Below are 23,734 nucleotides of genomic sequence, written 5' to 3' on the forward strand. Positions count from 1 at the left end.
TCTACCCAATCTCACACCCCAATATCTACCCAATCTCACATCCCAATATCTACCCAACCTCACATCCCAATATCTACCTAACCTCACATCCCAATATCTACCCAAACTCACATCCCAATATCTACCCAAACTCACATCCCAATATCTACCCAATCTCACATCCCAATATCTACCCAATCTCACATCCCAATATCTATCCAACCTCACATCCCAATATCTACCCAACCTCACATCCCAATATCTACTCAACCTCACATCCCAATATGTACCCAATCTCACATCCCAATATCTACCCAACCTCACATCCTAATATCTACCCAACCTCACATCCAAATATCTACCCAACCTCTCATCCCAATATCTACTCAACCTCACATCCCAATATCTACCCAACCTCTCTTCCCAATATCTACCCAACCTCTCTTCCCAATATCTACCCAACCTCACATCCCAATATCTACCCAATCTCACATCCCAATATCTACTCAACCTCACATCCCAATATCTACCCAACCTCTCTTCCCAATATCTACCTAACCTCACATCCCAATATCTACTCAACCTCACATCCCAATATCTACCCAATCTCACATCCTAATATCTACCTAACCTCACATCCCAATATCTACCTAACCTCACATCCCAATATCTACCCAATCTCACATCCCAATATCTACTCAACCTCACATCCCAATATCTACCCAAACTCACATCCCAATATCTACCCAATCTCACATCCCAATATCTACCTAACCTCACATCCCAATATCTACCCAACCTCACATCCCAATATCTACCCAAACTCACATCCCAATATCTACCCAACCTCACATCCCAATATCTACTCAACCTCACATCCCAATATCTACCCAAACTCACATCCCAATATCTACCCAACCTCACATCCCAATATCTACCCAACCTCACATCCCAATATCTACCCAAACTCACATCCCGATATCTACCCAACCTCACATCCCAATATCTACTCAACCTCACATCCCAATATCTACCCAAACTCACATCCCAATATCTACCCAACCTCACATCCCAATATCTACCCAACCTCACATCCCAATATCTACCCAAACTCACATCCCAATATCTACCCAAACTCACATCCCAATATCTACCCAATCTCACATCCCAATATCTACCCAATCTCACATCCCAATATCTACCCAACCTCACATCCCAATATCTACACAAACTCACATCCTAATATCTACCTAACCTCACATCCCAATATCTACCTAACCTCACATCCCAATATCTACTCAATCTCACATCCCAATATCTACCCAATCTCACACCCCAATATCTACCCAAACTCACATCCCAATATCTACCTAACCTCACATCCCAATATCTACCCAAACTCACATCCCAATATCTACCTAACCTCACATCCCAATATCTACCCAAACTCACATCCCAATATCTACCCAATCTCACATCCCAATATCTACCCAAACTCACATCCCAATATCTACCCAAACTCACATCCCAATATCTACCCAAACTCACATCCCAATATCTACCTAACCTCACATCCCAATATCTACCCAAACTCACATCCCAATATCTACCCAATCTCACATCCCAATATCTACCCAACCTCTCATCCCAATATCTACCGAACCTCACATCCCAATATCTACCCAAACTCACATCCCAATATCTACCTAACCTCACATCCCAATATCTACCCAAACTCACATCCCAATATCTACCCAAACTCACATCCCAATATCTACCCAACCTCTCATCCCAATATCTACCCAACCTCACATCCCAATATCTACCCAACCTCTCATCCCAATATCTACCCAACCTCACATCCCAATATCTACCTAACCTCATATCCCAATATCTACCCAACCTCTCATCCCAATATCTACCTAACCTCACATCCCAATATCTACCCAACCTCTCATCCCAATATCTACCTAACCTCACATCCCAATATCTACCTAACCTCACATCCCAATATCTACCCAACCTCTCATCCCAATATCTACCTAACCTCACATCCCAATATCTACCCTAACTCACATCCCAATATCTACCCAAACTCACATCCCAATATCTTCCTAACCTCACATCCCAATATCTACCCAAACTCACATCCCAATATCTACCCAATCTCACATCCCAATATCTACCCAACCTCACATCCCAATATCTACCCAATCTCACATCCCAATATCTATGCCTTATACCCTTACTATTCATTTCAACATCTATCTCATCTCATATTCTTCACCCTCAAGACCATCCAACCTCACAACCCATATTCTTCATCCCGACACCTATCAAACCTCACACCCAACACTTTCATCCTGAAATCTATCCAAACGCATTTCCCATGCTATTACCCCAATATCTATCTTACCTGACATCCAATGCTATTTTCCCATCTGTCTAATCTCTCTTCCCACATCAACAACATCCATCGACATTCCCTTATCCACCACGCTAGTGACCTCCTCAAAAAATTCAACTGGATCACACCGATGGAAAAGAATATTATGTTGGGTGTAAAACAGGCTGCCAATTCGTTATCACCCGTTTTGCGCTATGGTTGAAGACCATTTACACCCTCATTTAATTGATTCTGTGTCTCCTCTCCAGTACATCCAATGCACCAAACAGTTGCAGAATCAAATAAAAGAAGATATTGCTTCCAAAATGGAGATTCCTTGTGCTGGATATGATTCTGATACATCGCTCAGCAATATCCTGTCCTGTATTGAATCCAGGTACATGACTATATTTCTTTACTGGTTACGGTAATGACTTGATGGGTAAGGTCTCCTTCACTTTCTGTACATTTAACCTAATATTATTCACCGCTGTTTTGCAAAGGGTAACAATATCAACCAATGCCTTCGTCTCAGGAATTATAGAGTGCTTTGTACCATGTATTGATGGGTTGCCAGTCTGCACGTATGATCCCTCACACAGTGAGCTCCTGATTTCCATCTTGCCAAGTGACAGTCCAGGCACATGCCGTGTGGAAGCTGGTATTACACTGTTTCCGAACAGTAGTCTCTTGCCTATTTTTCTTGCTGGAGAGTAAGAGAAGGAGAAGGAACAGCACCTGATCTCGGCCCGATGAACATCCTGCCCCAGGCACATGGTTGGTGCTTCAGTATCATGTTCAAAAATTTAAAAAGTTTAACACCTTGGAAGATCTTTAGTGTACAAAATCTGTCCTTGCCCCGTACGGTCACTCATAGAGTCACTCACCAGCTTAGATTTATCTGAATTGAAGGAAAAGGTTGTCTGGGGATTTGTACTATGTCGGGTATTCTGTCCTTCACAAACCTGCTGCCAGCTTAATATTTTTTGTAGTTGAGAATTCCCCGGTGAAGGCCCGAGGCTCCCAGTGCAGGACACCAACAAGGGCTAAAAAAAAAGTAAAAGAGAAGACGGGAAAGTAGTGGTTAGATGGCGGCAAGTTTGGGTTTCAAAGAGCTGTAGATTGTGGGGGGAAGGATTGACCGAGGGAGGTGAGGAGTTCCACGGCTTCTGATCGCAGGAAAGAATGAATTACAGTAGGAATCGGTGCGATGGGTTTTGATTTTAACACAGCGAGGATGCATGAAGAATGTTCCTCCATATCCCTAGATATGCATGCATGTCCTGACATAGAGTCATAGAAATTACAGCACAAAAGGAGGCCTTTCAGCCCATTGCATCTGTGCTGTTACTAACTCTTCAGCTGAATTTATCTCTTCGAATCCCATTTCCTTGCCTGTTCCCCTTTTTACTTTTATATTCTTCATTTTCAAATACTTATCCAGTTCCCTTTTAAATGATTGTAAACAATTTTACAACACCAAGTTATAGTCCAACGATTTTATTTTTAATCCCACAAGCTTTCGGGGGCTTTCCCCTTCCTCAGGTGGTGTGGAAGTGACCACCTGAAGAAGGGGAAAGCCCCCGAAAGCTTGTGGGATTAAAAATAAAATCGTTGGACTATAACTTGGTGTTGTAAAATTGTTTACAATTGTTAACCCCAGTCCATCACCGGCATCTCCACATCATGGCTTTTAAATGATGTTCCAGTCTCTTGCTGCAAGAGCCACTTGTGATAAAGTGTTCCCTGTTTCTTCTAATGTCCCCCTCCTGATAATCGTCAGTCTGTAACCCCTTCTAATGTCCCCCTCCTGATAATCGTCAGTCTGTAACCCCTTCTAATGTCCCCCTCCTGATAATCGTCAGTCTGTAACCCCTTCTAATGTCCCCCTCCTGATAATCGTCAGTCTGTAACCCCTTCTAAGGTCCCCCTCCTGATAATCGTCAGTCTGTAACCCCTTCTAAGGTCCCCCTCCTGATAATCGTCAGTCTGTAACCCCTTCTAATGTCCCCCTCCTGATAATCGTCAGTCTGTAACCCCTTCTAATGTCCCCCTCCTGATAATCGTCAGTCTGTAACCCCTTCTAATGTCCCCATCCTGATAATCGTCAGTCTGTAACCCCTTCTCATGTCCCCATCCTGATAATCGTCAGTCTGTAACCCCTTCTAATGTCCCCCTCCTGATAATCGTCAGTCTGTAACCCCTTCTAATGTCCCCCTCCTGATAATCGTCAGTCTGTAACCCCTTCTAAGGTCCCCCTCCTGATGATCGTCAGTCTGTAACCCCTTCTAATGTCCCCCTCCTGATGATCGTCAGTCTGTAACCCCTTCTAATGTCCCCCTCCTGATAATCGTCAGTCTGTAACCCCTTCTAATGTCCCCCTCCTGATAATCGTCAGTCTGTAACCCCTTCTAATGTCCCCCTCCTGATAATCGTCAGTCTGTAACCCCTTCTAATGTCCCCCTCCTGATAATCGTCAGTCTGTAACCCCTTCTAATGTCCCCCTCCTGATAATCGTCAGTCTGTAACCCCTTCTAAGGTCCCCCTCCTGATGATCGTCAGTCTGTAACCCCTTCTAATGTCCCCCTCCTGATAATCGTCAGTCTGTAACCCCTTCTAATGTCCCCCTCCTGATAATCGTCAGTCTGTAACCCCTTCTAATGTCCCCCTCCTGATAATCGTCAGTCTGTAACCCCTTCTAAGGTCCCCCTCCTGATAATCGTCAGTCTGTAACCCCTTCTAATGTCCCCCTTCTGATAATCGTCAGTCTGTAACCCCTTCTAATGTCCCCCTCCTGATAATCGTCAGTCTGTAACCCCTTCTAATGTCCCCCTCCTGATAATCGTCAGTCTGTAACCCCTTCTAATGTCCCCCTCCTGATAATCGTCAGTCTGTAACCCCTTCTAATGTCCCCCTCCTGATAATCGTCAGTCTGTAACCCCTTCTAAGGTCCCCCTCCTGATAATCGTCAGTCTGTAACCCCTTCTAATGTCCCCATCCTGATAATCGTCAGTCTGTAACCCCTTCTAATGTCCCCCTCCTGATGATCGTCAGTCTGTAACCCCTTCTAATGTCCCCATCCTGATAATCGTCAGTCTGTAACCCCTTCTAATGTCCCCCTCCTGATGATCGTCAGTCTGTAACCCCTTCTAATGTCCCCCTCCTGATAATCGTCAGTCTGTAACCCCTTCTAAGGTCCCCCTCCTGATAATCGTCAGTCTGTAACCCCTTCTAATGTCCCCATCCTGATAATCGTCAGTCTGTAACCCCTTCTAATGTCCCCCTCCTGATGATCGTCAGTCTGTAACCCCTTCTAAGGTCCCCCTCCTGATGATCGTCAGTCTGTAACCCCTTCTAATGCCCCCCTCCTGATAATCGTCAGTCTGTAACCCCTTCTAATGTCCCCCTCCTGATGATCGTCAGTCTGTAACCCCTTCTAATGTCCCCATCCTGATAATCGTCAGTCTGTAACCCCTTCTAATGTCCCCCTCCTGATAATCGTCAGTCTGTAACCCCTTCTAAGGTCCCCCTCCTGATGATCGTCAGTCTGTAACCCCTTCTAATGTCCCCCTCCTGATGATCGTCAGTCTGTAACCCCTTCTAATGTCCCCCTCCTGATAATCGTCAGTCTGTAACCCCTTCTAATGTCCCCCTCCTGATAATCCTCAGTCTGTAACCCCTTCTAATGTCCCCATCCTGATAATCGTCAGTCTGTAACCCCTTCTAATGTCCCCCTCCTGATGATCGTCAGTCTGTAACCCCTTCTAATGTCCCCATCCTGATAATCGTCAGTCTGTAACCCCTTCTAATGTCCCCCTCCTGATAATCGTCAGTCAGTAACCCCTTCTAATGTCCCCCTCCTGATGATCGTCAGTCTGTAACCCCTTCTAAGGTCCCCCTCCTGATAATCGTCAGTCTGTAACCCCTTCTAATGTCCCCCTCCTGATAATCGTCAGTCTTTAACCCCTTCTAATGTCCCCCTCCTGATAATCGTCAGTCTTTAACCCCTTCTAATGACCCCCTCCTGATAATCGTCAGTCTTTAACCCCTTCTATCCTGTACCCTTTCCATTTCTCCATCTCCATCCTATAATGGAGTCATTTCCTATTTTCCTTTTTACTACCCTTCTATACACTTTTATTTTTGCTTTAATCTCTCGATTTACCCATGGAACTGCTGCCTTTGATTTGCTCCTAGTCACCCGGAATATCCTGGAAAATGTCAGTGTAACTATTGTAAACAATTTTACAACACCAAGTTATAGTCCAACGATTTTTATTTGAAATCTACAAGCTTTCGGAGGTTTCCTCCTTCCTCAGGTAAATGTTCAGGAGCTCCTTGAAGCCTACGCATTTATAATTGTAAACAATTTTACAACACCAAGTTATAGTCCAGCAATTTTATTTTAAATTCACAAGCTTTTGGAGGCTTCCCCCTTCGTCAGGTGACGAAGGGGGAAGCCTCCGAAAGCTTGTGAATTTAAAATAAAATTGCTGGACTATAACTTGGTGTTGTAAAATTGTTTACAATTGTCAACCCCAGTCCATCACCGGCATCTCCACATCATGACTACGCATTTATACATCACAGAACAATACATGGTGTTTACAGACTGCCCCTGCAACTGCCCGTTGCCAAGGCAATCACCGTGTTCAGACAGAGAGGTGTCACCTGCAGAACCCCCGAATACACATTCAACAAGAAAACAAACAGGAATAAAAAACAGGGAGAGAGAGAGAGGCAGAAACGTCCGGAAGGCAGAGAAAGCCAGCAAATGACCCGTTATATTAAAAACAGATAGCTTTTGTTCGCTAGTGGGGTAACGTGTAGCGTGACATGAACCCAAGATCCCGGTTGAGGCCGTCCTCATGGGTGCGGAACTTGGCTATCAATTTCTGCTCGACGCTTTCTCTGCCTTCACATCGTTCACCTGGCGAAGGGGGAAGCCTCCGAAAGCTTGTGAATTTAAAATAAAATTGCTGGACTATAACTTGGTGTTGTAAAATTGTTTACGATTTATGCTGAGACATCCTTATGCGCGAATTTCCTCGATCATTTGCATTGTTCCCCAGTAAAGTCTGCTAAAACCCCACTTAGCTCATTAACAGAGCTCCGCCTCTCCGTGCAAAAGGCCAAAGCATGTGAGTTTTCTGCATTTACGCTCGTTCTGAATGGCTATAAATTTACACACAAAAATTTAGGCGCAGAAGCAAGACCTGACATTACCATTTCTGGTGCTTTTTAGCCATTTTTTTGTGATTTTTTTAATTTCTCCTTATTGAGTCCTGCACTGTATTTTCTAGATCTTTAAATGCTTTTTTATGGTATCAAAATGCTTTACATTAAAAAAAGAAACACTTTCACAATTGCTAAAACATGCTGTGCCAGAGTAGAAAGATAGAACTTGCATTTATACAGCGTCTTTCATAACCTCAGGATGTCTCAAAGTGCTTTACAGCCAATGAAGTATCTTTGAAGTGCAGCCACTGTTGCAATGTCGGAAAGGCGGCAGCTAATTTGCGCACAGCAAGATCCCACAAACAGCAATGAGGTAATGACCAGATAATCTGCTTGTTTCAGTGATGTTGGTTGCAGAATAAATATTGGTCAGGATGCAGGGGAGAGCTCCCCTACCCTTCTTTGAAGTAATATCATGGAATCTTTTACATCCAGCTGAGAAGGTAAGCAATACCTTGGTCTCATCTGAAAGACAGCACATCACTCCCTTAGTACTGTACTTAAACGTCTGCCTAGATTATGTGCTCCAGTCTCTAGAGTAGGAATTGAACCCACAACCTTCTGATGCAGAGGTAAGAGTGCTACCCATGGAGCCATGGAACGCAAGTTGTTGTTAGTGAAATGCTCATTGCCTTTTCCTCTCTCGTTTCAGCACCACTGGCTCAAACAGCTCCGAGTCCGATGACCTGTCTTTGCATTATATAACCGAGGTACGCACTGAATGGCTGCTTATCCCCTGGGAAGGTTGTCGCTCCGCTCAACAAAGACGCCTACTTTTTCTTGATTTACCTCCTTCTCTCCTACTGCTGTCAACCTCGGTGGTGGCAGATGCTCCGAAAGACATTGCCTGCTGTGTCATTGAGTGTAATGGTTATGGTACTGGACTGTTAATCCAGAGACCTGGACTAATAATCTAGATTTGAACCTGAGTTCAAATTCCCACCATGGCACCCCAGGAAAATTTGAATTCAGTTTAAAAAAAAAACCTGGAAATATAAATCTGGTCTCTGTAAAAGTGATCATGAAGCTTTCGGATTGTTGTAAAAACCCGACTGGTTAGAATCATAGAATCATAGAAGTTACAACATGGAAACAGGCCCTTCGGCCCAACATGTCCATGTCGCCCAGTTTATACCACTAAGCTAGTCCCAATTGCCTGCACTTGGCCCATATCCCTCGATACCCATCTTCCCCATGTAACTGTCCAAATGCTTTTTAAAAGACAAAATTGTACCCGCCTCTACTACTGCCTCTGGCAGCTCGTTCCAGACACTCACCACCCTTTGAGTGAAAAAATTGCCCCTCTGGACCCTTTTGTATCTCTCCCCTCTCACCTTAAATCTATGCCCCCTCGTTATAGACTCCCCTACCTTTGGGAAAAGATTTTGACTATCGACCTTATCTATGCCCCTCATTATTTTATAGACTTCTATAAGATCACCCCTTAACCTCCTACTCTCCAGGGAATAAAGTCCCAGTCTGTCTAACCTCTCCCTGTAAGTCAAACCATCAAGTCCCGGTAGCATCCTAGTAAATCTTTTCTGCACTCTTTCTAGTTTAATAATATCCTTTCTATAATAGGGTGACCAGAACTGTACACAGTACTCCAAGTGTGGCCTCACCAATGCCCTGTACAACTTCAACAAGACATCCCAACTCCTGCATTCAATGTTCTGACCAATGAAACCAAGCATGCTGAATGCCTTCTTCACCACCCTATCCACCTGTGACTCCACTTTCAAGGAGCTATGAATCTGTACTCCTAGATCTCTTTGTTCTATAACTCTCCCCAACGCCCTACCATTAACGGAGTAGGTCCTGGCCCGATTCGATCTACCAAAATGCATCACCTCACATTTATCTAAATTAAACTCCATCTGCCATTCATCGGCCCACTGGCCCAATTTATCAAGATCCCGTTGCAATCCTAGATAACCTTCTTCACTGTCCACAATGCCACCAATCTTGGTGTCATCTGCAAACTTACTAACCATGCCTCCTAAATTCTCATCCAAATCATTAATATAAATAACAAATAACAGCGGACCCAGCACCGATCCCTGAGGCACACCGCTGGACACAGGCATCCAGTTTGAAAAACAACCCTCGACAACCACCCTCTGTCTTCTGTCGTCAAGCCAATTTTGTATCCAATTGGCTACCTCACCTTGGATCCCATGAGATTTAACCTTATGTAACAAGATTTAACCTTATGTAACAATTCCATTTAGGGAAGGAAACCTGCCGTCCTTACCCGGTCTGGGCCTATATGTGACTCCAGTCTCCACACCAACGTGGTTGATCAGTGGTATCAAACTGCTAAAAAGAACACCACAAAGACTGCAGCAGTTCAATAAGACGATCCCCCCACCATTTTATCAGGATAACTAGGGACGGGGAATAAATGCTGGCCTTGCCAGGGAGACCACATTCCGAGAATGAATAAAATAAAAGTTACGCAGACCAGAAGGTCCCAGGTTGCACCCTGGTCCGTGCTGAGTTCACTGGTCTCAGTCAGTCTGTAGTCGGGGTGTTGCCCCAATTAGCCTCTGTGCCCCTGGGCTAGTGAAGGGAAAGTCACTTGGCGTTCCCGCTCCTGAACGATATCCAGTGTGAGTGTACCGGCCTCGAGTGAGGACAGGATTGGGTCTGGTTGTGATCCACTGCATGATCGAACCCCTTGCTGATCCTCACTGCTTAAGCTCATATGTGAGGTGTGCCCACTTGGTTGAGGCACCAGAGGGATGCAGGAAGTTTGGGATTTGTATCCCAATCCGGATCATGCCTTTTAGAGGACAAATGAGAAAACCTCGGTAGTGTTTTGCACCATGGACCTTGGCCCAGCTACAACTAATTAACGTCTCATTAATGTTTCAAATGTAAGGGTTTTGATAAAGTAAATAAGGAGAAACTGTTTCCAGTGGCAGAAAGGTCGGTAACCAGAGGACACAGGTTTAAGGTAATTGGCAAAAGAGCCAGAGGTGAGATGAGGAGAATTTTTTTTACGCAGCGAGTGGTGATGATCTGGAATTCACTGCCTGAAAGGGCGGTGGAAGCAGATTCAATAATAATTTTCAAAAGGGAATTGGATAAATACTTGAAGCAGAGAAAATTACAGGGCTATGGGGAAAGAGCACGGAGAGTGGGACTAATTGGATAGCTCTTTCAAAGAGCCGCCACAGGCACGATGGGCTGAATGGCCTCCTCCTGTGCTGTATGATTCTATGATTCTATGTCAAGGTGTTGCACAGTTTAGAACTCGAGGGAGTGGAGGTGGTGTCTTCGGGCTCAGTCAAAGAGCTAGTTTTAAGGAAGCTATTGAAGGTGGGGAGAGAGGTGGTGAGGCAGAGTGGCTTAGGGAGGGAGTTCCAGAGTTTGGGGGTGAGATGGCTGAAGTTCCTTCCACTGATGGTGGAACTGAGTGAAGGGAGAGCACAGTAAACCAGAGTTCGAAGAGTGGAGGATGCAAGTAGCAACACACAGCTGGGGGAAGTTGCAGAGATAGGGAGGAGCAACATCATGGAGGGATTTGTAGTCGAGGACAAGGGATTTTGTCAAAGCACTAAGAGACAGGGAGAAAATGGAGGACGTCAAGGACAGGGATGATGGGTGAGCAGGACTTTGTGTGGGGCAGGATGTAGGTGGAGGAGTTTTGGATGAGTTGGAGTTTATGGAGAGTGCAGTTTGGGAGGCCTGTGAGAAGAACGTTAGAAAAGTCTAGTCTAAAGGTGAGAAGGACATGAATGAGGATTCTAATGGCAGTGGGGGTGAGGTAGGGGCAGAACCGGGCAATATTTTGATGAGGAACGTAAGCCATCTTAGCGATGGACTGGATGTGGGTTTGAAGCCCAGGTCAGGGTTGAGCAGGACATTGAACAGGATGGCCTCAGCTTAGTATCTCAACCAAAGATAAACACACGAATGCACTGAGCGGCTAAGTAGATAATTTATTGCCCAGTTTTCTTTCCTTCCCTTTGTGTCCTTGTGAATCCGATACAAGTCCCTGACAAAGGGTGTGCGTAATACTGAGGGACACTGTCATGATGCACCACTTGACTGCAATTATCTATTTTTATAGATCAGTAGCAGCAGGAGTGATTGATCATTGAAACAATGCATTGCAAGGCTGTTGTAAGAATATCGAGTTTTTCTCAAGGAATGATTTACATGGTTACCTGGATTAACTAAAACATTTACACAGCTCCCCTGGTGACTCAGCTGGTTAAATGCCACAAGTAGATGACTCATGTGGACCAGAAGGTCCCAAGCTTGATGCCCAGTTGGCTGATCTCAGCCAGCTTGACTGTAGAAGTGACACAACTGGCCTCAGTGTCACTGGGTCAGGGAGAGTAAATCATCTAAATAGAAAGAAAGGCTTGCATTTATATAGCGCCTTTCATGACCTCAAGACGTCCCAAGGTGCTGTACAGACAATTAAGTACTTTTGAAGCGTAGTCGCTGTTGTAACGTGGGAAATGCAGCAGCCGATTTGCACACAGCAAGATCCCACAAACAATGAGACAATGACCAGATAATCTGTTTTAGTAATATTGGTTGAGGGATAAATATTGGCCAGGACACCAGGAAGAACTCCCCTGATCTTCTTTACTATAGCAGCCGTGGGGTCTTTTACGTTCACCTGAGAGGGTAGACGGAGCCTCGGTTTAAAGCCTCATCCAACAGTGCAGCACTCCCTCAGTACTCCCTCAGTACTGCACTGGAGTGTCAGCATAGATTTCTGTGCTCAAGCCTCTGGACTGGGGCTTGAATCCACAGCCCTCTGACTGAAAGGTGAGAGCGTGCTACCCACTGAGCCACAGCTGACATATCCTCATTACTGTCCAACAACTCCACTGGAATTGCACATGTGTGGAGAACGGTTGAAGGCAATAGTTGGGCTCAGTTGTGATGCCTCTGTAGTTGAATAGCCAATCGGCTGGGGTGAATACACTTTTGCATAATTTTGGCAGGTTCCCTGGGCTTCGCCAGAGAGTCCGTCTCGGGAAGGGGCGAGAGAGATTGACTGCAGCAGGTCTATCATAGCGCCATGTGGCTCTGTACTCTGGTTCTAGCATCATGGTGTGTTGTTATTTAGTGGAGCTGAATACTTAGGGCACCGTTACACTCAGAATGTATGAAGAGATACACTGGTCTTGGCGATTAGATAACTCTGACTGCATTGTTTGAACGATGAACAAGTCACCTCGTCCTCTTCTCTTTCTTCGCAGGATGTGCCAAAGAGAAAAAAACAATTGAAAACCAAAAAAGAGAGACAAAATTCCTACTTGATCCGCCATGTGTTGGATACTGCAAAGCATTACCAGGTGAGGAATCTCAGAGAGAGAGAGAGAGTACTTGGAGCACTATGTACAGTTCAGTTCAACAGAGACATACATGCATTGTATGCAGAGCAGAGTTGAGGAGAAATTTTTTTACACAGCGAGTTTTAGTTGTCTGGAACACACTGCCTGAAAGGGCGGTGGAAGCAGATTCAAGAGTAACTTTCAAAAGGGAACTGGATAAATACTTGAAGGGGAAAAAATTGCAGGGCTATGGAGAAGGGGCAGGGGGAGTGGGACGAATCAGATAGCTCTTTCAAAGAGCCGGCACAGACACGATGGGCTGAATGGCCTCCTTCTGTGCTATAAGAGAAAGAAGGACGATCTCAAGTATAAAGGGGATGAGCTATGAGGAAAGATTCAACTGGATTCTGATAGGGTTAGATGAAGTAGAGAGGGAGGAGACTCGTGTGGGGAATAAACACCGGCATGGACCTGTCGGGCTGAATGGCCTGTTTCTGTGATGTGCATTTTATGTAATTCAATAGATCTGGTAATTTGTGGGCTGGCGCTTGAAATCATGACCATGAAATCTGCCGGACTGTTCCAAAAACCCGGCGGGTTCCTTAAGCAATGGGAACGTGCCATCCCTACCTGGTCTGGTCAACCTGTAACTCCAGTCCCACACTACGTGGTTGACTCTTAATGCCTTCAGGGCAACCAGTTACAGGCAATAAATACTGGCTTGTAGGTGTCGTCCATCTCCCAAAGTACAAGTAAAAAAAAGATAAGATACTAATACATAGGAAACGTTAACCCTCAATACTATTTCAAGTGTGATTGGTAAAAGAACCAAAGGTGACATGAGGAAAAACCTTTTTACACAGCGAGTGGCTATGATCTGGAATGCACTGCCCGAGGGGGTGGTGGAGGCAGATTCAATCATGGCCTTCAAAAGGCAACTGGATAAGTACATGAAAGGAAACAATTTGTAGGGCTACGGGGAAAGGGCAGGGGAGTGGGACTAGCTGGATTGCTCTTGCATAGAGCTGGTGCAGACTCGATGGGCCAAATGGCCTCCTTCTGTGCTGCGACCTTTTTATGATTCTATGATTTTATAAGTTAAATCACGACTGCAAGACAAGGGATGGAAAACCATGGGGGGAGGTGTCGATTTCTGTGCCCAAATTTTTGATGTGCGCTCCTGTTGTGAAAAGCCGGGAGAGCTAATTTGTAAATTTTGCCACTTTAGAGGGTATGGTTGTGTAATGGTTGTGGTACAGGACTAATAACCCAGAGGTCATGAGTTTAAATCCCACAGTGGCACCAGGTAAACTGGCCATTTCAAGCTGCCAGATTGACGTAAAAACCCAACTGGTTCATTAATGTCCTTCAGGGAAGGGACATGCCACCCCTACATGACCTGGCTTACAGTCCCACACTATGTGGTTAACTCTTAATTTCTTCAGGCAATGTAGAGATGGGCAAAAATGCTGTCTTGCCAGTGTCATCCCACACCCTGAGAACAGATGAAAATTCTCATCATGTATTGTGTTTAGTTTGTACAACAACCACAGGCGCCCAAGAAACCCGAACAGACACATGGAGAAAACCATCTCGGCCGCCCATTTCAAGGCCCCTATCAAAACGGTGGTGACCTGGACTCAGGTGTAAACGGGGTGGTAAGTGCTGCATTGCTATTTTAATCATGCCAGCGCTCCATTTCTGCTTGGCGTAGAGGATGAAATTCAGTCCAAGAGTCTTTAGTGTGGCCAGCCCAGGAGCCAGAACACTGGACATATTGATTAACTCTTCGAGAGCCCCATATGTGCCTATATTTCCCCACCGCCCCCACCCCCCCAAGCCCACACCGTCACATTGCCCTCTTACACTCTACCCCACAGGTCTACTTGTACTTCTGTTGCTTGGCTGAAAGCGAAGGCTCAACACCCAGCACTTTGCAGCTCTACATCCAGCTCACAAGAGAGATCCAGGGTGGGCGGGGGTCTGATGCTGCCCGCCCTCCCGCCACATAATGAGATGTTCAAACTGCCTGGGGGGGGTCAAGAAGTTATCCATCGAACGCAATGTGTAGTTGGCTCATTTCTAGTATGGAACAGAACCACAGGATTCAGTCCAATCACTGGTCCACATGGACAGTGACCATGAATTGGAAACCCAATCAATTTAAGTGTTGAAGTGCACACATGGAATGGTAGAAATTAGAGCTGGTGATATTGACAGAGAAACATTTCTTGTGCCCATATACCATTCTTACAATCATAGAATCATAGAAAATTGACGGTGCAGAAGGAGGCCATTGGGCCCATCGTGACCGCGCTGGCCGGAAATGAGCCACCCAGCCTAATCCCACTTCTGATTGTTGTTTTATTGGAGTCGATAATCCATTTCAGGTTATCGCCTCCTATTAAAATGACTGACAGAAGGATGTCAGAAGAACATGTTAAATGTTTGTCCGCAACTATCGGCAACCCTGTATCCCTTAAATGATTATTCTCCCCTTTTCCCTTTTCCAAGTCTCTGAATGCCACATCTCAACCCAGCCCAGAGGGCACGTGCATGACCTCTTTGACCCATTGACATTGCCCAGAACTGGGCAATGGTGGGTACACTGTACCACTCCATGGCATAGTGCACTGCACCACGCTGTGCTGTGCCATGGCCCACCTCCATCTATCCTCTCCTCTTTTTGTTTGTATTACACTGACTGTCTCGACTATAAACCTTGTTCAGTAAAGTTTGTTCCTCAGCAGCAGGAATGTTCGAGAAATGGTGGCAAACGCAAAAGGACAGAGGATGTACAGAGCGTCAATCGTCAGACTCACCAAAAGGTTTGGACATTCTTCAGTATTCAGATAAAAATGTTGCAAATTCTGGATTTTTACCACTCCTCGGGTGAATATTCGTGTGACCGCTTCCATCAAGCATGAGGTGGGCGGAGTGAGTCGATAATGCTCCTCCTGACCCCTCCAAAAATCATTTACAAACCTGTTTTATAATGGAGCGGTCCCTTTAAGGACCACTAGACAACGTTGAACGCCCATTGATACTTCAAAGTTGCATCAGGGTCCCACTGAGGTCATGGGACCCCGAATTGCCTGGGTTGACGAGGGTCCTGCCTGTTCCCGGTGGGCGGCTGGGCTGCCCACTTCAAGGCCCCCACCAATATGGTGGTGACCCGGGCATCGGCACCAATGGGGTGGTAAGTGCTGCGTTGCTATTTTAATCCCGCAAATGCCCCGTTCCTGCCTGGCGGAGAGGATGAAAATCAGTCCCCTGTGTGGGCAGGCCAGGAGCCCGAATGCTGGACGTATTGATTGACTCCTTGGGAGCGGAGCTGGGCTGATATCTACCCGAATGGAATAGACACCGTGCTGTACCACAGTTAGCGCTGATTCCCTGGCCCACGCTCTTTGAATGCCTCTCTGCTGTGAGCATGGGATTGGTGAATTTAACCATGGAGTGAGATAATCAAATACTCCATGGCCTGTTAATTCCTGTGCGCCTGAGGCTGAAAAGTGATTGTTTGGCAGCAGGCCAGGGTGGGACAGTAGAGACTTTATCCCCAGTTTTAACTTCTGAGCCCAGCGAGAAGCGGGGAGGGAATGGGTCGGGGGATTGGGTCGTTGCCCAATTTACACCCCGTTTGATTTTACGCTCCAATGAAGTCAAGTTCAGTGCAGCCTGCACATTTCAGCAGCAGACTGGAGGACAGCCAGGTAACGATGGAGCAGTGTGTGCCTCACTCACTCACTCTCAAGTCAATTTCACTGCACCTCTTACCAATCTTGTTATCATACTTTTCAAGAATGTCTCCAGCAGGACCCTTTGGAGCAAGCAGCCAAACGAGGTAGCAGGGCACGGCACCCCGGCAGAGAAGAGGCCGTGAACCTCTTGGGGAGGTCTGCTTTTGTTGTGGGAGATGGCTAACACGGGTGACCTGCCATCGCTGTGAAGCCCCACACAGACACAACCATTCACCCCCTTCGCTGCCTCCCTAATCCCAAGGGGTGAAACTCATCTATTCTTCCCTCTTTTCCTCCAGATCCACCACAGCAATGTGGGGAGTGGGGTGGGTGGGTGGGGGGAACAGGAGGAGGTAGATGATGAGGAGGACAAGGAGGAAGAACAGAAATGCATCTGCCTCCTTGTCAGCTATGATGATGAGGAGGAGGATGATGATGAAGGAGATGATGGCGGCCTGCAGCCCATCCAGAGATCTCCTGGCCCATGTTCCTCTATCCCAATTCTCCCCACTCTGTGTCATTGTTCCTTAATCCCAGATACCAGCTTAGATACTTTCACCAGATGGCAATTAGATAGTGATAGTGAGAATGTGGCACCTTCCCAGCGGAGGCTCAGGAGAAGGCTGCCCATGTGTTCAGAGTTATGGGATCCCAAACTCATGGGTAGAAGGCTGTTGGAGGAACATCACAGCTATGTGCAGGGTCTGAGGTCAATCTCCGAGGATGTGCAGCAACTGACAGGTGAGACTCTCGAGTCAACACTCTGCCTTGTGGCAACATCTCGGAAGTTTTTGTGTTAGTTGCAGGAACCAATGGGGCGTGTGGCAGCTTCACTGGAATCAGCAACAGATCCCCAGCTAAGAAGTGGCCAGGGACCAGATATAATCATAGAATGATACAGCACAGAAGGAGGCCATTCGGCCCTTCGTGCTTGTGCCGGCTCTTTGAAAGAGCTATCCAATTGGTCCCACTCCCCTGCTCTTTCCCCATAACCCTGCAAATTTTCCCCCTCCTTACTAACATTTGGGGACTTGTGCCAAAATTGGGAGAGCTGTCCCACAGACTAGTCAAGCAACAGCCTGACATAGTCATACTCACAGAATCATATCTTTCAGCCAACGTCCCAGACTCTTCCATCCCTGGGTATGTCCTGTCCCACCGGCAGGATAGACCCACCAGAGGTGGCAGTACAGTGATATACAGTCAGGAGGGTCATGGCCCTGGGAGTCCTCAACATTGACTCTGGACCTCATGGCATCAGGTCAAACATGGGCAAGGAAACCTCCTGATGATTACCTCCTTCAGCTGATGAATCAGTCCTCCTCCATGTTGAACACCACTTGGAGGAAGCACTGAGGGTAGCAAGGGCACAAAATGTACTCTGGGTGGGGGACTTCAATGTCCATCACCAAGAGTGGCTCGGCAGCACCACTACTGGCCGAGTCCTGAAGGACATAGCTGCTAGACTGGGCCTGCGGCCTGCGGCAGGTGGTGAGCGAACCAACACGAGGTGAAAAACTGACTTGACCTCGTCCTCACCAATCTATCTGTCACAAATGCATCTGTCCATGACAGTATTGGTAGGAGTGACCACTGCACGGTCCTCGTGGAGACTAAGTCCCATCATCGCACTGAGGACACCATCCAACGTGTTGTGTGGCACTACCACCGTGCTAAATGGGATAGATTCAGAACAGATCTAGCAGCTCAAAACTGGGCATCCATGAGGCGCTGTGGGCCATCAGCAGCAGCAGAATTATATTCCACCACAATCTGTAACCTCATGGCCCGGCATATTCCTCACTCTACCATTACCAACAAGCCAGGGGATCAACTCTGGTTCAATGAGGAGTGTAGAAAAGCATGCCAGGAGCAGCACCAGGCATACCGAAAAATGAGGTGCCAACCTGGTGAAGCTACAACTCAGGACTACATGCATGCTAAACAGCGGAAGCAACATGCTATAGACAGAGCTAAGCGATTCCACAACCAACGGATCAGATCAAAGCTCTGCAGTCCTGCCACATCCAGTCGTGAATGGTGGTGGACAATTAAACAACTAACGGGAGGAGGAGGCTCTGCAAACATCCCCATCCTCAATGGTGGCGGAGTCCAGCACGTGAGTGCAAAAGACAAGGCTGAAGCGTTTGCAACCTTCTTCAGCCAGAAGTGCCGAGTGGATGATCCATCTCGGCCTCCTCCCGATATCCCCACCATCACGGAAGCCAGTCTTCGGCCAATTCGATTCACTCCACGTGATATCAAGAAACGGCTGAGTGCACTGGATACAGCAAAGGCTATGGGCCCCGACAACATCCCAACTGTAGTACTGAAGACTTGTGCTCCAGAACTAGCTGCACCTCTAGCCAAGCTGTTCCAGTACAGCTACAACACTGGTATCTACCCGACAATGTGGGAAATTGCCCAGGTATGTCCTGTCCACAAAAAGCAGGACAAATCCAATCCGGCCAATTACCGCCCCATCAGTCTACTCTCAATCATCAGCAAAGTGATGGAAGGTGTCGTCGACAGTGCTATCAAGCGGCACTTACTCACCAATAACCTGCTCACCGATGCTCAGTTTGGGTTCCGCCAGGACCACTCGGCTCCAGACCTCATTACAGCCTTGGTCCAAACATGGACAAAAGAGCTGAATTCCAGAGGTGAGGTGAGAGTGACTGCCCTTGACATCAAGGCAGCATTTGACCGAGTGTGGCACCAAGGAGCCCTAGTAAAATTGAAGTCAGTGGGAATCAGGGGGAAAACTCTCCAGTGGCTGGAGTCATACCTGGCACAAAGGAAGATGGTAGTGGTTGTTGGAGGCCAATCATCTCAGCCCCAGGACATTGCTGCAGGAGTTCCTCAGGGCAGTGTCCTAGGCCCAACCATCTTCAGCTGCTTCATCAATGACCTTCCCTCCATCACAAGGTCAGAAATGGGGATGTTCGGTGATGACTGCACAGTGTTCAGTTCCATTCGCAACCCCTCAGATAATGAAGCAGTCCGAGCCCGCATGCAGCAAGACCTGGACAACATCCAGGCTTGGGCTCATAAGTGGCAAGTAACATTCGCGCCAGATAAGTGCCAGGCAATGACCATCTCCAACAAGAGAGAGTCTAACCACCTCCCCTTGACATTCAACGGCATTACCATCGCCGAATCCCCCACCATCAACATCCTGGGGGTCACCATTGACCAGAAACTTAACTGGACCAGCCATATAAATACTGTGGCTACGAGAGCAGGTCAGAGGCTGGGTATTCTGCGGCGAGTGACTCACCTCCTGACTCCCCAAAGCCTTTCCACCATCTACAAGGCACAAGTCAGGAGTGTGATGGAATACTCTCCACTTGCTTGGATGAGTGCAGCTCCAACAACACTCAAGAAGCTCGACACCATCCAAGATAAAGTAACCCGCTTGATTGGCACCCCATCCACAACCCTAAACATTCACTCCCTTCACCACCGGCGCAGTGTGTACCATCCACAGGATGCACTGCAGCAACTCGCCAAGGCTTCTTCGACAGCACCTCCCAAACCTGCGACCTCTACCCCCTAGAAGGACAAGAGCAGCAGGCACATGGGAACAACATCACCTGCACGTTCCCCTCCAAGTCACACACCATCCCGACTTGGAAATATATCGCCGTTCCTTCATTGTCGCTGGGTCAAAATCCTGGAACTCCCTTCCTAACAGCACTGTGGGAGAACCGTCACCACACGGACTGCAGCGGTTCAAGAAGGCGGCTCATCACCACCTCCTCGAGGGCAATTAGGGATGGGTAATAAATGCTGGCCTCGCCAGCGACGCCCACATCCCGTGAACGAATAAAAAAAAGTCCCACTCCAATGGCTTGAGCCCATAATCCAGGCTGACACTCCCAGCGTATTGCTGAGGGAGTGCTGCACTGTTGGAGGCGCCGTCTTTCGGATGAGACTTCAAACTGAGGCCCCGTCTGCCCTCTCAGGTGGATGTAAAAGATCCCACAGCACTATTTGAAGGAGAGCAGGGGAGTTCTCCCTGGAGTCCTGGTCAATATTTATCCCTCAATCAACATCACTAACACAGATGATCTGGTCATTATGTCATTGCTGTTCATGGGATCATACTGTGTGTGAATTGGCTGCTGTGTTTCCTACATTACAACAGTGCTTCATTGGCCGTGAAGTGTTTTGGGAAGTCCTGAGGTCGTGAAAAGGAGCTATATAATTGCAAGTCTTTCTTTCTTATAGGTACAGTCAACAATGACTCTTTGCCAGGTGCAAGCTGCCATGATAGGAGCACCACCTCAGCCCCATAACCTTTTCGTAGAGCTTGAGAATAAAAACGAGCGTGAGCAACCAACCGCCTCCTGCTATCATGGCCCTCAGGTTGTACCTCGGAGAAACACTACAATACATGAAAGAAAGGTACTTGTGGGCAGTCGAGGAAGCACGGTGTTCGGGAAGAGTAGGCTTGCATTCAGATTGGACTCTGTTGCAACAAAATAGACTGCGCACTGACATGGCCACTTTGTCATTCATGGCGGTTACAGTCATACGGGAGAGAGAGGCCATAGGATTACAAACCAGGGGGGAGGGTTGGAGGAGGTGCAGCCAGCCAACCACACCCAACAGTTCAGGGCATGGCAGACAAAGAAAGCTTAACCCTCACCTCACAAACCGATTTTGAAAAGGGAGCTCATCCTGGAAGAGTGTGTTCAGTCTTGCAGGGGCATGTGGGGTGCTTGATCAGAAGGTTCTTCACCACACCTTGTGCTGGACAGAATGGCCTTATCTGTCTTGCCCACGCAACGGGGAGACATGAGAGGCCAATGGAACGGAAGTCAGACAGGCTCTATAATGGGTGGGTGAAGTGGGAAATGACTGCCAATATCCAGTTTGTGTGCCAAGGTCGAGGGGGGGGGAGCGCATTGTTGTATCTCTTGGATTACGCCATCATTTAATTAGATATTGGAAAGTGTGAATCCAGTCTCCCCATGTAAGGGGCATGGCATTCACCGACAAGAGAGGCTGAAACCTCTAAACCCCAGGTGGTAACCACAGCAGTCCCAGATTTCTAACACCTCCTTGCTCTAGATTTTATGGGACCCCCTATTTTAGGATACTCTCTCAGCTGTGTCCCAACTTATTTGTGCCTTAATTCTTAGGTAAGCCTTTGAGAACGTGCCCAGGATTATGGGCAGAACTAACTTTCTGTTGATTGTTTTAAGCTACTGGAATTATCGTTTGCCTCCCTCCTCCGCTAAAAAAAAATAGAGCATCACAACTTCAGAGCTAGTGTTAAGTTTAAATTGTTTAGCGAATTTGTTTCATGATAGACAAACAAGACAATAAGAAACAGTGACAAGATACTTTTAGATACTTATAGTAGAAACTCTTATCGTCTAATTCCTCAAAAGGAAAATAATCAGAAGGCTGCAATTGAATGTCCTTTACCCCATTACTCCAATGGACCAACTGATCTCCCGCCAAAATTATGGCTGGGATTGGGAGAACCCCCACGGAAATTCTACCCCTCTATGAATCATAGAGTCATACAGGGCAGGAGGCCATTTGGCCCATCGTACCTCCTGTTTGAAAGAGCTATCCAATTAGTCCCACTCCCCTACTCTTTCCCCATAGTGTATTGTGACTGAGTTTAAAGGGACAGCCCACCACGCCTAAACTAAGCAACAAAATACTTTATTTTTGTCACAGGTAGGGTAAATTGTGCAAATTGTGTGTTAGACCTTGCTAGTCTCTTCCCTATATATAAAATTATAGGCGTATAAGGCTGGCTACAGCATTCTGCAATGGCAGTTATAGCTTGTAGCTAAACCTGGGCCGTTCTAATTTTCTCCCAAAGGTCCCCATAATAAGAACATAAGAACATAAGAAATAGGAGCAGGAGTAGGCCAATCGGCCCCTCGAGCCTGCTCCGCCATTCAATAAGATCATGGCTGATCTGGTCCTAACCTCAAATCTAAAATCATGTCCAATTTCCTGCCCGCTCCCCGTAACCCCTAATTCCCTTTACTTCTAGGAAACTGTCTATTTCTGTTTTAAATTTATTTAATGATGTAGCTTCCACAGCTTCCTGAGGCAGCAAATTCCACAGACCCACCACCCTCTGAGTGAAGAAGTTTCTCCTCATCTCAGTTTTGAAAGAGCAGCCCCTTATCCTAAGATTATGCCCCCTCGTTCTAGTTTCACCCATCCTTGGGAACATCCTTACCGCATCCACCCGATCAAGCCCCTTCACAATCTTATATGTTTCAATAAGATCGCCTCTCATTCTTCTGAACTCCAATGAGTAGAGTCCCAATCTACTCAACCTCTCCTCATATGTCCGCCCCCTCATCCCCGGGATTAACCGAGTGAACCTCCTTTGTACTGCCTCGAGAGCAAGTATGTCTTTTAAGTATGGACACCAAAACTGTATGCAGTATTCCAGGTGCGGTCTCACTAATACCTTATATAACTGCAGCAATACCTCCTTGTTTTTATATTCTATCCCCCGAGCAATAAAAGCCAACATTCCGTTGGCCTTCTTGATCACCTGCTGCACCTGCATACTAACCTTTTGATTTACTTGCACTAGGACCCCCAGATCCCTTTGTACTGCAGTACTTTCCAGTTTCTCGCCATTGAGATAATAACTTGCTCTCCGATTTTTCCTGCCAAAGTGCATAACCTCACATTTTCCAACATTGTATTGCATCTGCCAAATCTCCGCCCACTCACCCAGCATGTCTATATCCCCTTGTAGGTTTTTTATGTCCTCCTCACTCTCTACTTTCCCTCCCATCTTTGTATCATCTGCAAACTTTGATATGTTACACTCGGTCCCCTCCTCCAAATCGTTAATATAGATTGTAAAGAGTTGGGGACCCAGCACCGACCCCTGCGGAACACCACTGGCTACTGGTTGCCAGTCCGAGAATGAACCATTTATCCCAACTCTCTGCTTCCTGTTAGATAACCAACCCTCCACCCATGCCAGAATATTACCCCCAATCCAGTGATTCTTTATCTTGAGCAATAATCTTTTATGTGGCACCTTGTCGAATGCCTTCTGGAAGTCTAAATACACTACATCCACT

The 23,734-nt window shown here is 46.8% G+C and overlaps 1 protein-coding gene across 1 annotated transcript in view; it reads left to right on the forward strand.

Moving 5' to 3' along the window:
* The window catches only part of LOC137326797 (uncharacterized), a 118,387-nt gene that overhangs the window by 64,385 nt on the left and 30,268 nt on the right, over positions 1 to 23,734 (forward strand). The window contains exons 10-15 of the mRNA XM_067992191.1: positions 2,635 to 2,762; positions 8,256 to 8,313; positions 12,832 to 12,927; positions 14,442 to 14,564; positions 15,657 to 15,734; positions 20,883 to 21,059. Coding sequence (XP_067848292.1) covers positions 2,635 to 2,762; positions 8,256 to 8,313; positions 12,832 to 12,927; positions 14,442 to 14,564; positions 15,657 to 15,734; positions 20,883 to 21,059 — 660 coding nt within the window. The remainder of the gene's footprint in view (positions 1 to 2,634; positions 2,763 to 8,255; positions 8,314 to 12,831; positions 12,928 to 14,441; positions 14,565 to 15,656; positions 15,735 to 20,882; positions 21,060 to 23,734) is intronic.

This window comes from Heptranchias perlo, chromosome 10 (assembly GCF_035084215.1).
Source record: "Heptranchias perlo isolate sHepPer1 chromosome 10, sHepPer1.hap1, whole genome shotgun sequence".
Classification (NCBI taxonomy): domain Eukaryota; kingdom Metazoa; phylum Chordata; class Chondrichthyes; order Hexanchiformes; family Hexanchidae; genus Heptranchias; species Heptranchias perlo.